The following is a 14,560-nucleotide window of genomic DNA, read 5'->3' on the forward strand; positions in this document are numbered from 1 at the left end:
TCATATTTCTTAAAGGGGCCGCATATTCTGAAAGTCCCCGTGAACCCAGGGGGGCAGGGTTTCATATTATTTAGAAGTTTCCCCGGGCGCCGCCATTGGCTAGCAGACCATCACCTGCTGTTAGCATCCCATTGACTCCCATTCATTTTGGCGTCACTTTGACAGCGAATAACTTTACATCCGAGGCGTTTAAAGACTCCATTTGTCCATTATTTATTTCTAAAGAAACACAAAAATGTATAAAAGGCGCCATTACCTTATATCTTACGTTATGGCCACATAGATGCAGTTTTTGTAAAAATAGGCTAACGATTGCGTCATAACCACGCGACTCTCTGTCGCACAGTAGAGAGATTACCGTATGGACAGGAGGAGAAGCTCGTGGGCAATCGGGGGGACGTGGAGGCAAAATGACAAAATAATTAATCAGAATACTTAGCAAAAGTTTCTTCTGCTCCTAGCTCATGGACACCTCCTACTCTCACTCTCCGTCTCTGCAAGTTTCGGAAGGGAATGATTCAGATTTCTCTTGGCACAGCTACTAGAAGACAGACGGGTCGCTCACGTCACATCTACGTCGTCAAGCTCAGTTTGAGTCTGCGCAGTACACTCGACCATCAGGAAGTGAGAGCTTCTAATTGACTTCACTTGTCTCCGTTGAATCCAATGGGGTCGCTGTGTCCAGTTTATATACTGTCTATACGTGAACCGGAAGTTGCAACCGACTTTATTTCAGTGTTGTGACGTATTTCCGAGAGAAACGGAATGGGTCATTCCACCGAATGGTTGACATTTGCTTGTTGTAACTCTTCAAAATTAAACTTTATTTTTTTATCTTTTCTCAACATTGAATATAATACCACATATATTTAACCAGGGGCGGTTCTAAGGTCAGTGGATATTCAGGGCTTTAGCCCAAACTAAAATTGGGTATTTTTATTTAAAGGAATTAATTCATTATAAAAGCAATTTAAGGGAATAAAGAAAAAGAAAACCTTATTGTATTAGTGAAATAATATTTTATTTTTTAATTATGCATGCATTCTCTCTAAATGAATCAAGGAAATTATTGCATATTTTCAATTCAAAAAGGAAAATTTGATAAATAAAAAAGTTGAGTAATTTGCGTCACTGGATACTGTTAGTAGTTGAACATTTCTATTGTAAAACAGTCAAATATTAAATGTTTATCTACTTACATTTTACCAGGCATTCATTCACTTCTTTAATCATTTTGACATTAATGAGCTAGACCACTGAACTTGTAGTCATCCTAACAAGGGACTGAGTGGAAACCCGGGGACATGAGTAAAATGTGCATTTTATCTAAAATATTAGATTGTATAAGTCACACAACAATGCAAAAAAAAAAAAAAAAGATTTCTGAAGGATTTTAATCATATTTCACGTTAAAGTTTAGAGATAGCGAGTGGGGAAATGCAGAAAATACTTTTTGTGTGTGTGTTCTATGTAGTTTTCATTAATGTTTTTAATTATAAATTTGTAGTTGGCTTAATGTGCATTTATACGTACATGTACAATTATTTTATATTTACAAATTTATTTTGTATGGATGGATTGACTTGCATGGTTGCATTGTTCACCACAAAACTAACAATTTGCGCTAATAAAGTAAATGGTCAATTTTGATTTCATGTGTACTTTAAATCACTTTTCGTCCCTGATACGAAGCAAATACATTATCTAAATACATAATTTCCTGTCATCCAGCCATCTTCTCCCTTCTGCTGTAATCCTTGATTGAAATCGTTATTTCAAACTATTAAAAAGAAACAAATGAAATATCAAACGAGTAAGAAATAGACAAAAAAATTATACAACAAAATAAACAAAACAATATTTCAACATAATACTCAACCCATCCTCATCCTTTTCACCAAAAATGTGTTTTAGATGGACAGATCAATACAGTACAAAGAACATCAAAAAAATGTAGGATGCTGGAAAATATCAATGTGTCTTCTGTTAACCAAACGCTTTTTAATTTTCGCTATTGCTTCAATGCAAATTAACAAGCACGCTGTTATTTGTTGCGTAGTGACGTGTGTGTTCAAGTAAGCCAAATATGAGCAGATTCTGTGCAATACTTTGTATTTAATATATCATGATGACTCACGAGTTGAGTATTTGCGCTAAATCTGTGCAGATTTGGCTTACACAAACTTCCCCAGCAAAGTGAGTAAACACAAAAATCCGCCAAATTGGCTAGTGATTTGTCAGCGTTACCCGCCACAGGTTATTTTTACCTGCATTGGTGAGTTGGCGGATGTTGATTTCAAACCCTGGACTTATGATATTTCTTCATGTGACTGAGAAAACTACATGAATGTCTAAAACTCTCTCCACACTGAGTGCACTGGTACGGCTTCTCTCCAGTATGAAGTCGCTCATGTACTTTCAGTGTTCCCAACTGAGTGAAACTCTTGTCACAATATGAGCACTTGTAAGGTTTTTCTCCAGAATGAATTCTTTGGTGCCGTTTCAGTTGGCCAACTGTAGTAAAGCTCTTCCCACAGTCACAACACACATGATCTCTCACGTCATTATGTGTTTTCTGGTGCAGTTTAAAACTGTTCAGTCGTGAAAAACTCTTTCCACAGAGAGAACACACATAAGGCCTCTCATCTGAATGAACTTTCAGGTGTTGTTTTAGATCTGATGATGCAATAAAATCTTTACCACACTGATCACAGTTAAATGGTTTTTCTCCGGAATGAATACGCAGATGAATACTGAGAGTTGATGCTTGAGAAAAACTCTTCTCACACTGAGTGCAGTGGTATGGCTTCTCTCCAGTATGAAATCGCTCATGTTCTTTCAGGTTTCCAGAATGAGTGAAACTCTTGTCACAATATGAGCACTTGTAAGGTTTTTCTCCAGTATGAATTCTTTGGTGCAGTTTCAGATTTTGAGATGTAGTAAAGCCTTTCCCACACTCAAAGCACACATGATCTTTCACTTCATTGTGTGTTTTCTGGTGCAGTTTAAAACTGTTCAGTCTTGAAAATCTCTTTCCACAGAAACACACATAAGGCTTCTCATCTGAATGAACTTTCAGGTGTTGTTTTAGACCTGATGCTTGAGAAAAACTCTTTCCACACTGAGTGCATGTATACGGTTTCTCTCCAGTGTGAATTCTCATGTGAGTCTTAAGGTCTCCTTTTTGACCGAAACTCTTTCCACACTGAGAGCAGGAGTGCCGCTTTTTGGCTTTTGTTTCTTGAATTTTAAAGTTGTGATGTTCCTCCTTAAATTCCTCCAGTTCTTGTCTTTGCTCTTTCACTTCCATTCGATCTAAAATAAACATAAAATTAGAATCAGTTAAAGTGAACCCTGATTTAACCCCTAAAAATGTATAAAGTGTTCTATCAAACGATACCTACCTTTTGACTCTCCTTGCTATAGTTTTGGAGATATGAGTCTTTAGTTTTGTGTATGTAACTCAGAAAAACAACAACTCTAAAACGCCCTCAGGGCTTACGGGTTAATAGCAGAAAGCAACAGAGATTAAGTATCAGACCTTTGATGTGTCAAAGTTTAGTTCTCTTTAGTCATTCTCTTGTTAATATGATCAAAATGAATTTGACAACTGTTATAGCCTACAAGATTATGATTAAAAGTACATGATGATTAAAATTATATAAGCATTTCTATAGAATTTTTCATTCATATACTGATTATTATTTCAGAGCTACCAAAGCAAACAACAATGAAGAATCAAGAATGGACACCAACCTATTTGCTCCTCAGTATCTTCATGTTTTATTCCGGATGGTTCTGGATCCCTCATGTCTTCAATCTCCTCTTTAATAAACTCCATCTTTAACGGTCACACAGATTTCAGCTGCTACTCCTGGAGTTTGTCCTCTTGTAGGATGATGGGAATATTCCCAGTATTTACTGGTGAATTGTTGTGTGAGGGGCTTCACTGCAGGTGTGAACTGTGATCACTGTTTGATACTGACACTCACAGGACTTGATCTGGAAAAATCAAAGATAAGTTACTGAATTTATTCTGGATGACTTAAACAGCAAACACATATGGTGCTTCAAATATATTTAGTTCAAATATAGAGCATTTTAAGTTGCATATTGGTAGTGTATAAAACAGCTCTAGGTTGCTTATTTGTATGTAACCCAGAATACTATATAAGGATGAAACAGGGCACAGGTTATATTTTTATCTAAACTAATCAGAAATCTAACATAAGGCGACAGAAATCCACTTAATATGGAATATGCAGACTAAAAAGAGGAGGGTTGAAGTAGAAGTAATATAAATAATAATATTCGGTAGCAAAGTTGTTTTGAAACAATGCCAATGTCTGGTACGTTCTAAACTGTACAATGACAATTAAAATACAATTTAAACAACTTTACCGTTCAAATAATGTAGTTTTGACAAAACAAAAATTATTATAAAATGATAAACCTCAGATTTGAGCCTAATTAATGATTATGTAAGTAAAGTTCCCTTTCAAAAGCTACAATCGATGCTGCGCTGCTTAGCGCATTGAGAATGTCTTTAATCGTGACCTGCTGTGAATATAGTGTGTAAACACGTCGATGGAATCGACCGGAAGTAATATAGCCTCGGTCAATGACGTCGCCCCCGATGACGCACCCGCAACACAAGGCTATAAATAGATGAGCCACAGGTGCATTCACGTATTTTGTCTTCAGAGACCTCTCTGTGTTTGGTGTGCAAGCATCTATTTTCTCTCTCTGCTACAGATCTTGGTTAGGAGTTATTTAGCTTTACCTGGTAGCGTGCAGATTTTCTCTCTTCCTCATGTCTTAACGATCTTAAAAGAGTTTCAAAAAGTCAAAAAGAGAAATGAGTCAGCAAGCTAAGCGTTGTGTCCCTCCATGTTCTCATCCTATGTCAGAACTGGATACACACGCTTACTGCTTTGTGTGTTGGGGGGAGGAGCATGCGGCCGCTGCATTGGAGTCAGGAGAGTGCGAGCACTGTGAACTGTTCACAATGCGCTCGTCTTGGCTACTTTCAGTCCGCACCCGCATTATCATCGTGGGGCTCCCGAATGGATTTGGTTGACGAGCAAGAGACGGGTCCGTCCCTTTCGCTTGCTTGTTCACCAGATCCACACGTTCCCTCGCGTGATCCCGGTGCTTCTTCGGCTCACGCAGGGGACGATAATGAATCTCTTGGGTCTACAGACTTTGAGCAGCCAACCTCTGAGTGTTCCTCGTGCGAAGATAAATCTGTCGAGGAACTACTCGAGTTGGTTACTGGCGCAGTGGCCAAATTGCAGCTTGACTGGCCTCGCGAACAAGAGACCCCCAAACGCAGTAGGATAGGCTTGAGGATAGGTTTTTGTCCGGTGGCAGGGGGAGGGACCTCAACATCAGTCTCTCCCCTTCTTTGAGGACCTCCATGATCTAAGTCATGGAGAAAAACCATATACCTCTTGTGTCTTTGTGCCCTCGACGTCAACTTTTTTGACTATCGTGGGTGCGAAGGCGCGAGGGTATGGGGAGATGCCCCGGGTTGAAGAGACGCTCGCGAGCCATCTCTCGCCTGGGTCTGCATCTTCGCTTAAAAAACCTACCCTCCCCTCAAAGCCATGTAAAATAACATCTTCGCTCGTGGGTAAAGCTTACCAAGCTGCAGATCAGGCTGGTGCTGTGCTGCACACAATAGCTGTGTTACAGGCGTACCAGGCTGACCTCTTGAAGGATCTGAGTGCGGGTACTACGATAGACGAGGAAGCGTTCTTTGAACTGCGCTGAGCCACGGACCTGTCTCTCCTTGCCACTAAGCAAACGGCCCGTGCCATCGGCCGTTCTATGTCTGCTTTGGTTAGCACGGAGAGGCATCTGTGGCTCAACCTCACGGGGATAAAGGATAAGGACCGTGTCTTTCTTTTGGACTCCCCGGTTTCTCCCTCTGGCCTGTTTGGCGACTCAGTCAACACAGTCGTCATCAGGTTCAGGGAGGTTAAAAAACATGATCTTGAAGGACCAGCATTCCAGGAGGCGTTTGTTCAGTTCTTTCCTCGCCGCACTCAAGGGGAGGGGCCATCGGCCACCCAACCACTCCCCGTTCTTCAAGATCTAGGGAGGTGAAAAAGCAGTAATATTCTTGGGTTTGCATGCTGCAACCGCCTTCTTCAAATCCCACCAGAGATTTTCTATGGGGTTCAAGCCAGGTGACTGTGATGACCACTAAAGAATCTTCCAGGACTTCTCCTACAACCAAGCCTTGGGGGAATTCGAGGTATTATTGGGATTATTGTCCAGTTGGAAGGTCCAATGACGCCCAGGCTTCAGCTTCCTCACCGATGGCATGATGTGACCACCGCCTGCTATGCCTTCACTCTCCCAACAGAGTCAGACTGTATTTTATTCAATCCAACTCAGAAGAAAACTGCAACCTTACCATCACTGAATGGGCAACGATCAACTCTTCCGACTTCCTCACTCCTTGGTTGCCTGCGTGGCCTCTCCGGCCCAGGGCCGGAAGGTCACAATCTGCACGTGCTCATGGAGAGAGAGAAAACCTTCAACCAGACCAGAGTCAAACAAACCACTCAAGTTCACCATATCTTCTTCATCCAGCGGAGAAGAAAACGATTGCAACTTCCAAGTTTGACACTCACCAAACCATCAACATCCTTTTCCAAGAACAAAACACAACACATCTAAAACGGGAAAGAGCTTTGCGATTGACTGTACATCTAGATTTGACAAGAAATCTGAGGATTTTGTTTTACAGACTGCCGAAAGATACAGAACAGAGAAGCAAATGGATCGCTACAACTCACAGAAACAATTAGACTTGCACTTATAATTTGCATGTCAATATGCTGAATTTAGGGGTAAAAAGATACCCTATATTATGGCGCTTTTCCACTACACAGTACCAGCTCGCTTGGCTCGGCTCGACTCGACTCGGCTTTGTTTGGTTTTCCACTGTGTAAAAGTTGTACCTGTACCTGCTTCCAGGTACTTTTTTTCTCCGGCGAGGTTCTAAGCGAGCTGAGGCGATACTAAAATGTGACGTGAAAACACGGCAGACTGCTGATTGGTCAGAGAGAATCGTCACTATTCATTGCGTCATCATTGCACGCGCCAGATGGAGTATCCTGAATAAAAAACAGCAAAAACAAAAACATCCAAAAACAGCATACACTTGATTTCCTCCATTGTCCTGTGTGTATGGGTAGCGGGTGTGTCTCGCGTAGAAGATTAAGTCACGGCAGTTTCCTGCGGCGTCGCTATGACGACCAGATACTATTGTGGAGGTACTATCTGCAATGGAAAACGGAGCGAAAAGCGAGCCGAGTCGAGTTGAGCTGGTACTGGTAATGGAAAAGCGCCATTAGTGTTGTCAAAAGTACCAGTACATTTTTAAAATGTGACGATAACAGCATTTCTGTAGAACCGGTAGTACCGAGTACCGGGTATATCCAGTACCCACTAATAGGCAGCTGCTTTCAGTCGCTTCTAGGGGTGTAAATCGGACAGTTAATCACGATACGATACGATATCGATTCTCTCAGGCAGCGATACAATTTTTGCCGATACCTCAAAAAATTCTACGATACGATTACGATTCGATTCGATTCAGGGCTATATCGATCGATTAATCGATATTTAGATATTATGTGCCAAGTGTACACAACCAGTTACGTTTATTAACTCACACTAATACATGCAAAAATATATAACATGAAAGTTTAATTAAACTCTTTGAAAATTGCACACCCTCTCCCAATTGGGACATTTACAAGTTGTTTGTTACAAGTTTAAAAAAAAAAACATGATATATGAAAATGAACAAGAACGGAGTTATCTGTTTTTGCAAATTAACTCTATAACAGAAGAGTTCATTTGCAAAAACGGATAACTCCGTTCTTGTTCATTTTCATATATCATGTTTTTTTTTTTAAACTTGTAACAAACAACTTGTAAATGTCCCAATTGGGAGAGGGTGTGCAATTTTCAAAGAGTTTAATTAAACTTTCATGTTATATATTTTTGCATGTATCTCTCAGGCAGCGAATTGTATCGCTGCCTGAGAGAATCGTTCAAAAGCAGATAACTCCACATTTCATGTTTCATTTCAAGTTAAATAAAGCCAAATAATTGCTATGATACATAAAACTTGGTTAATCTTTGTAACGTTAATCTTCTCAGCTGACATAGACGCCTGTCAAACTTTGTTGTTGTGATTAACGTACATGCAATACAGAGAGCTTTTCCCTCACCACTAACGTGCTGTTTTAGCAAGATTCCATGAAAAAGTTTTAGCTTTTATTTTCCTTTTACGCCCCGAAGAAGATATCACGGGTTCATCAAGTTCGCTGAAATCCATCCTCGATCACTTTTAGTCAGCTTTGATGAAACTCGTCTCAGCTAGCGCGTCTTTTCAAAGTGACAAGCAAGCAGCCTTGTCACCTGACCTGAATACTGCGCACTGATTCGCTAAAACAGACTTTTCGGGGCTTGTCGTTTCTGCTGTAAAACATGAACTCGCGATGCCTTGACAGTGGAAAATACCGGCTTTTGTGACAAAGGGTTCAGTCAATCTTGTCAGGCGTCTATTTCAGCGGAGAAAAGTTACGTGAGGATGTGGAGTGTGTCAAAATAAAGGTACCGTATATCGATATTTTATGTGTTGTATCGATGCATCATATCGTTAGACTTTTGATCGATGCATCGATTCATATCGATGTATTGTTACACCCCTAGTCGCTTCCGTGTTTATCTATAAGCGCGGGGCTCCAGACTAACTTTTTTACTAGGAGCACTGTAGCCGATATACAGTGGGGAGAACAAGTATTTGATACACTGCCGATTTTGCAGGTTTTCCTACTTACAAAGCATGTAGAGGTCTGTAATTTTTATCATAGGTACACTTCAACAGTGAGAGACGGAATGTAAAACAAAAATCCAGAAAATCACATTATATGATTTTTAAATAATTAATTAGCATTTTATTGCATGACATAAGTATTTGATCACCTACCAACCAATAAGAATTCCAGCTCTCACAGACCTGTTAGTTTTTCTTTAAGAAGCCCTCCTGTTCTCCACTCATTACCTGTATTAACTGCACCAGTTTGAACTCGTTACCTGTATAAAAGACACCTGTCCACACACTCACTCAATCAAACAGACTCCAACCTCTCCACAATGGCCAAGACCAGAGTGCTGTGTAAGGACATCAGGGATAAAATGGTAGACCTGCACAAGGCTGGGATGGGCTACAGGACAATAGGCAAGCAGCTTGGTGAGAAGGCATCAACTGTTGGCGCAATTATTTGAAAATGGAAGAAGTTCAAGCTGACGGTCAATCTCCCTCGGTCTGGGGTACCATACAAGATCTCACCTCGTGGGGCAACAATGATCATGAGGAAGGTGAGGGATCAGCCCAGAACTACACGGCAGGACCTGGTCAATGACCTGAAGAGAGCTGGGACCACAGTCTCAAAGAAAACCATTAGTAACACACTACGCCGTCATGGATTAAAATCCTGCAGCACACGCAAGGTCCCCCTGCTCAAGCCAGCGCATGTCCAGGCCCATCTGAAGTATGCCAATGACCATCTGGATGATCCAGAGGAGGAATGGGAGAAAGTCATGTGGTCTGATGAGACAAAAATATAGCTTTTTGGTCTAAACTCCACTCGCCGTGTTTGGAGAAAGAAGAAGGATGAGTACAACCCCAAGAACACCATCCCAACCGTGACACATGGAGGTGGAAACATCATTCTTTGGGGATGCTTTTCTGCAACGGGAGCAGGAAAACTGCACCGTATTGAGGGGAGGATGGATGGGGCCATGTATCGCGAGATCTTGGCCAACAACCTCCTTCCCTCAGTAAGAGCACTGAAGATGGGTCGTGGCTGGGTCTTCCAGCATGATAACAACCCAAAAGACACAGCCAGGGCAACTAAGGAGTGGCTCCGTAAGAAGCATCTCAAGGTCCTGGAGTGGCCTAGCCAGTCTCCAGACCTGAACCCAATAGAAAATCTTTGGAGGGAGCTGAAAGCCCGTATTGCCCAGCGACAGCCCCGAAACCTGAAGGATCTGGAGAAGGTCTTTATGGAGGAGTGGGCCAAAATCCCTGCTGCAGTGTGTGCAAACCTGGTCAAGAACTACAGGAAACGTATGATCTCTGTAATTGCAAACAAAGGTTTCTGAACCAAATATTAAGTTCTGCTTCTCTGCTGTATCAAATACTTATGTCATGCAATAAAATGCAAATTAATTACTTAAAAATCATACAATGTGATTTTCTGGATTTCTGTTTTAGATTCCGTCACTCACAGTTGAAGTGTACCTATGATAAAAATTACAGACCTCTACATGCTTTGTAAGTGGGAAAACCTGCAAAATCGGCAGTGTATCAAATACTTGTTCACCCCACTGTATAACACGATATATATATAGTGAATGTGTACTAAACCGCAAAAAGACAATTTGAATATTAACCCTGAATGTTCTGCTTGTCTCTGTGTGAATTAATGGCGCAGACGCAGGGTTTCATTTACTTCACACACTGAAGCACGAGTGACACTCGCACTGTTTTCAGTCTTTGCTGCCAGAGCCGCTCTGAGAGTCACTTCATGAGCATTTTACCGTTTCATTTGAGAAAAACTATCTTCATATCATACACACACAGAAACTCAAAGGTCTTCACGGCAACCCGTCAAAATAAAAGTTTGGTTTAACTTGAAGAAATTGACAGAAATAATTATATTAGGCTACTGTACAATAGATTTAGCTACGTCTCCATGTATTAAAAATACTACTACTACTACTACTAATAATAATAATGTGTGCATAGGTTGCTTATTTTTCTATAAGCAATATTTACGTTTAAACAGCATGTAGCTTTCAATGCTTATATGTATTATTTACTCATGATTACCGTCATAAATAATAAAGTAATTGAATTTAATTTAATATTTTTTTCAAATATTTAAATAAAATAGAAAAATAGTTCCAACAGATTTTGCTGTGGTACCGAAATTTTATCATCAAAAAAATTATAAAAGTTTTACGGCTGGTCGATTTGATTAGGGTTGGTTACCGAAACCGGAGATTTTGCACTTAACTTGAATGTGTGTTTTAGCTGTTCTACATAGCCTACTGTGCTTACAAAGTAAGTAAAGTTGTGACTTTCGTCCTCTAAATCTTTGTTTTTATTTAAGAAGATTGACTAGGCTATTCTTGTTTGTACTTATTGATGATTATTTAATGTAATTTGTTCAAAGTGACATTGAATTTGGGAAAAACATCTCTGGTTTATTTTGATACAATTCTGTTTACTGAAGAAAAGTTTGCACTTTCAAACGTGTAGTGTGTGTAGGCTATTCTATATAATATGTTTACAAAGTCAGCAAAGCTGTGAAGATTTTACTTTCTCTCTTTATTGTTCTTAAGTAGCCTATTGGGTACTGTGATGCTGCGTTTGTGTTATTGCGTTATGTTTGGTAATAAAAAGTTAAACTGGCAAAATAAACTTCTTTTTTTTTCTTGGGGTCTACAACAGCGTTACTAGTAAAAACTGTTAGTCTGGAGCCCTAAACAGAGTCTGTCAAAACACTCTAACGTTACCAACATAACGTTACACTCTAATAATAATAAACCAGGACACACAACGCATTTCATTACATTGGCACATAAACACACAAACTCGAGGAGCTGGTTAATGTTAAACTCTGTAATCTTGTAACATCTCTCACCTGCAGACTGGAAATATACGGCATCCGAAGAAAATATTCCACATTTGTCCTTCATTCACGATCATTAACAGCGTCACTTTCAGCCTCAACTGTTGAAAGTTTCATCTCGTCTCTTCCGGTCTCTTCTTGTCTCTCGCGCGCTTCTGTCTTCTGCGCATCCTCAGTGCGAAGACTCAGAGTGTCATATTTCTTAAAGGGGCCGCATATTCTTTCTTTTTTTTATTCTTTTTTTTTATTAGACAATAGACATAACATACAACAATTACAACAATAACATGACATCCAAAAAGATAGCAATCAACAATATTGATTTTACAATAAGTGAATATGAAACAAAATAGACTTAAAAAAAAAAAAAACTAAGAATATGGGCTATCTATTGTGTATAATAATAATAATTAAGATAACATTAGAAACCATACTACTTAAAGAAAGAAACAGCATATATAAATTCACTTTTCAATTAGCTTCAATTCTTTAGCAAATACAATTGTATCACTACATTTTTTGTTATCGATACATTGGAGAGCCTAAATATACAACTGAAAATCAGCCAAAAAAACCTTTAGACAAGTTTTGGAATTATTTATTTTACTCTTGTGAATATGAAATTTACCTAATAAAATCATAAGATTCATCATAAAATTAACAGAAGCAATTTTCAAATACAAAATAAGTGATAACAACTTTGGATGTTAATTCACAGTTATAACCAGATTTCTGTTGAAAATGTATAGATAGATCTTCCCAAAATTTTTTTGAATGACAACATTCAAATAAAAGGTGTAGAATTTTTTCTGGCTGATCAGAACAAAAAGAACAATTTATCATCAATATCCATAAATTTTGATAAAGTATAGTTACTAACATAAATATTATGTAGTATTTTCAAATGTATTTCTCGATGTTTGTTAAATATACAAAACTGAAAGGGAAGCAACCAAGCCTTTTTCCAGATAATCTCTGGAAAGCAAACATTCCAGAAAAATTTCCCTCTAGGCTGAAAAGATCTATTTTTATAAAAAAATATTCTTAATAAATTTATTGGTGCACTTTTTACTGTTAATGTCCACTCCATTTAAATAAAGTATGGGTTCAATTCTACAAATGCTAAGGGACAATATATGGCTTTTCATTAACATCATTAGACCTGTGGGAATGGCTTTTATCACAGAATGATACTCTCTATGTTTAATAGGAAATGCCCACTTATTCATGAAATTTTCATAAGAAAGAAACTGAACTGACTGATCTAAAAGGTCAGATAAAAAGTAAATTCCTTTATCTTTCCAACTCTGTAAATAAAGAGATTTCCGGTTTACAGTAATATAAGCATTATTCCACAAGATTGCTTTATGTGAGGAAAAGTTATGTATGTAACATAACTTCCAGGCCTTAAGAGCTTGTTGGTAGAAGTTGGATAATGTCACAGGCAGTTTGCTAATAGAATAATCACATAAAAACAAAAAATTTAAACCTCTAATCTTTTTAAAAATATTATATGGAATAAAAAACCAAATCGAGTCTGATTTAAGAAGACAGTTTCGGAGCCATTTTACTTTAAAAGTATAATTTAAATCGAAAAAATCCAAAAGCTCAAAACCACCTTCATTTCTTGGACCCTGAAGAACCTCCTTTCTTAAATGATGATGTTTATTTCTCCAAACAAATTTTGTAAATAACTCATTGATTTGTTTACAAATCGAATCTTGAACAGAAAGAGATAAAGCTGGATAAACAAATCTATACCCCTTCTGCTTTGGTTAATAGGACTCTGCCTATAATAGTCAAGTCTCTTTGAAGCCAGTTATTAAAGATGTTTTGAGTTTTTTTAAGTTTGGGGGAAAAATGTAATTCTTGTCTCTCCGCTATATCTTTTGTTACACTTATTCCTAAATACTTAATCTTATTTTTTACTGGGATATTACATAAAAGTTTTTCTTTTGATTCATAAAGGCACATTATTTCACATTTATTTATATTTAGCATTAATCCCGAGGCATCAGAAAATGCACATACTAACTGCAGTACTGCGGGCAACTGTTCTTCATCTTTCAAAAAAAGAACAGTATCGTCCACAAGCTGAGTTAATCTAAGCTGTTTGTTGAAGATGGTAAGTCCTTGAATATTTGGAGAATTCAAGACTTTTAAGGAGAGAAACTCAACTACAATGAGGAACAAGAAAAGGGCTAAAGGAAAACCTTGACGCACTCCTCTGGGGAATCGTTTAGAAGTGTTTGGAGGTAAATTAATAGAGCTATTAATACCTTTATGAAACATTTCAATTATAGAAATAAATATTTACCCAAAACCAAAGGATTTAAAAGCCCTATACATAAACTGATGCTCAATCGTATCAAACGCTTTGTGGAAGTCTAAGAAAACAATTAAAGCCTCTGAAACTACTAGATTTGAATAGTCTAACAAGTCCAAAATTAGTCTAATGTTCCAACTTATATGCCGGCCAGCCATAAATCCAGTTTGACACTCATTGATAATTTCATCTAGACCCTTTTTCAAGCGAACTGCATAAACAAGAGATAACAATTTATAATCTACGTTTAATAATGTTATAGGACGCCGGGTTTCGGAAGGAGGGTTATTAATCCCTGTTTCATCGAAGTCGATAATTCGTTCGAATCAATGCATTCCAATACATTTTCACAATATCCCAGAAGCAGAGATAAAATTCAACTGAAAGACCATCTGTGCCTGGCGATTTTTTTTTTTTTTTTTTTTTTTCATTGAACGAATAGCTGTAACCATCTCTTGTTTTCTTCATCACAAAGGTCACGAAATTGAATAGAAATAGGTGAGAC

General features: G+C 38.4%; 1 protein-coding gene across 2 annotated transcripts; it reads right to left on the reverse strand.

Moving 5' to 3' along the window:
- Positions 1–1,007: 1,007 nt before the first annotated feature.
- On the reverse strand, positions 1,008–11,878 carry LOC311090845 (uncharacterized protein). Of its 2 annotated transcripts, XM_084126418.1 has the most exons (3): positions 11,742–11,878; positions 3,757–4,002; positions 1,008–3,315 (listed from the first exon to the last, which is right to left on the reverse strand). In XM_084126418.1, exons 2-3 carry the CDS (start codon positions 3,839–3,841, stop codon positions 2,297–2,299), a joined length of 1,104 nt encoding a protein of 367 aa, XP_083982544.1. In that variant the 5' UTR covers positions 3,842–4,002; positions 11,742–11,878; the 3' UTR covers positions 1,008–2,296. The 2 variants fall into 2 exon arrangements, with proteins under 2 accessions (XP_083982544.1, XP_083982545.1); XM_084126419.1 differs by lacking the exons at positions 3,757–4,002; positions 11,742–11,878 and adding an exon at positions 3,405–3,489.
- Between the last annotated feature and the right edge of the window lie 2,682 nt (positions 11,879–14,560).

This window comes from Abramis brama, assembly GCF_963993115.1.
Source record: "Abramis brama genome assembly, chromosome: 10".
NCBI classification, from domain to species: domain Eukaryota; kingdom Metazoa; phylum Chordata; class Actinopteri; order Cypriniformes; family Leuciscidae; genus Abramis; species Abramis brama.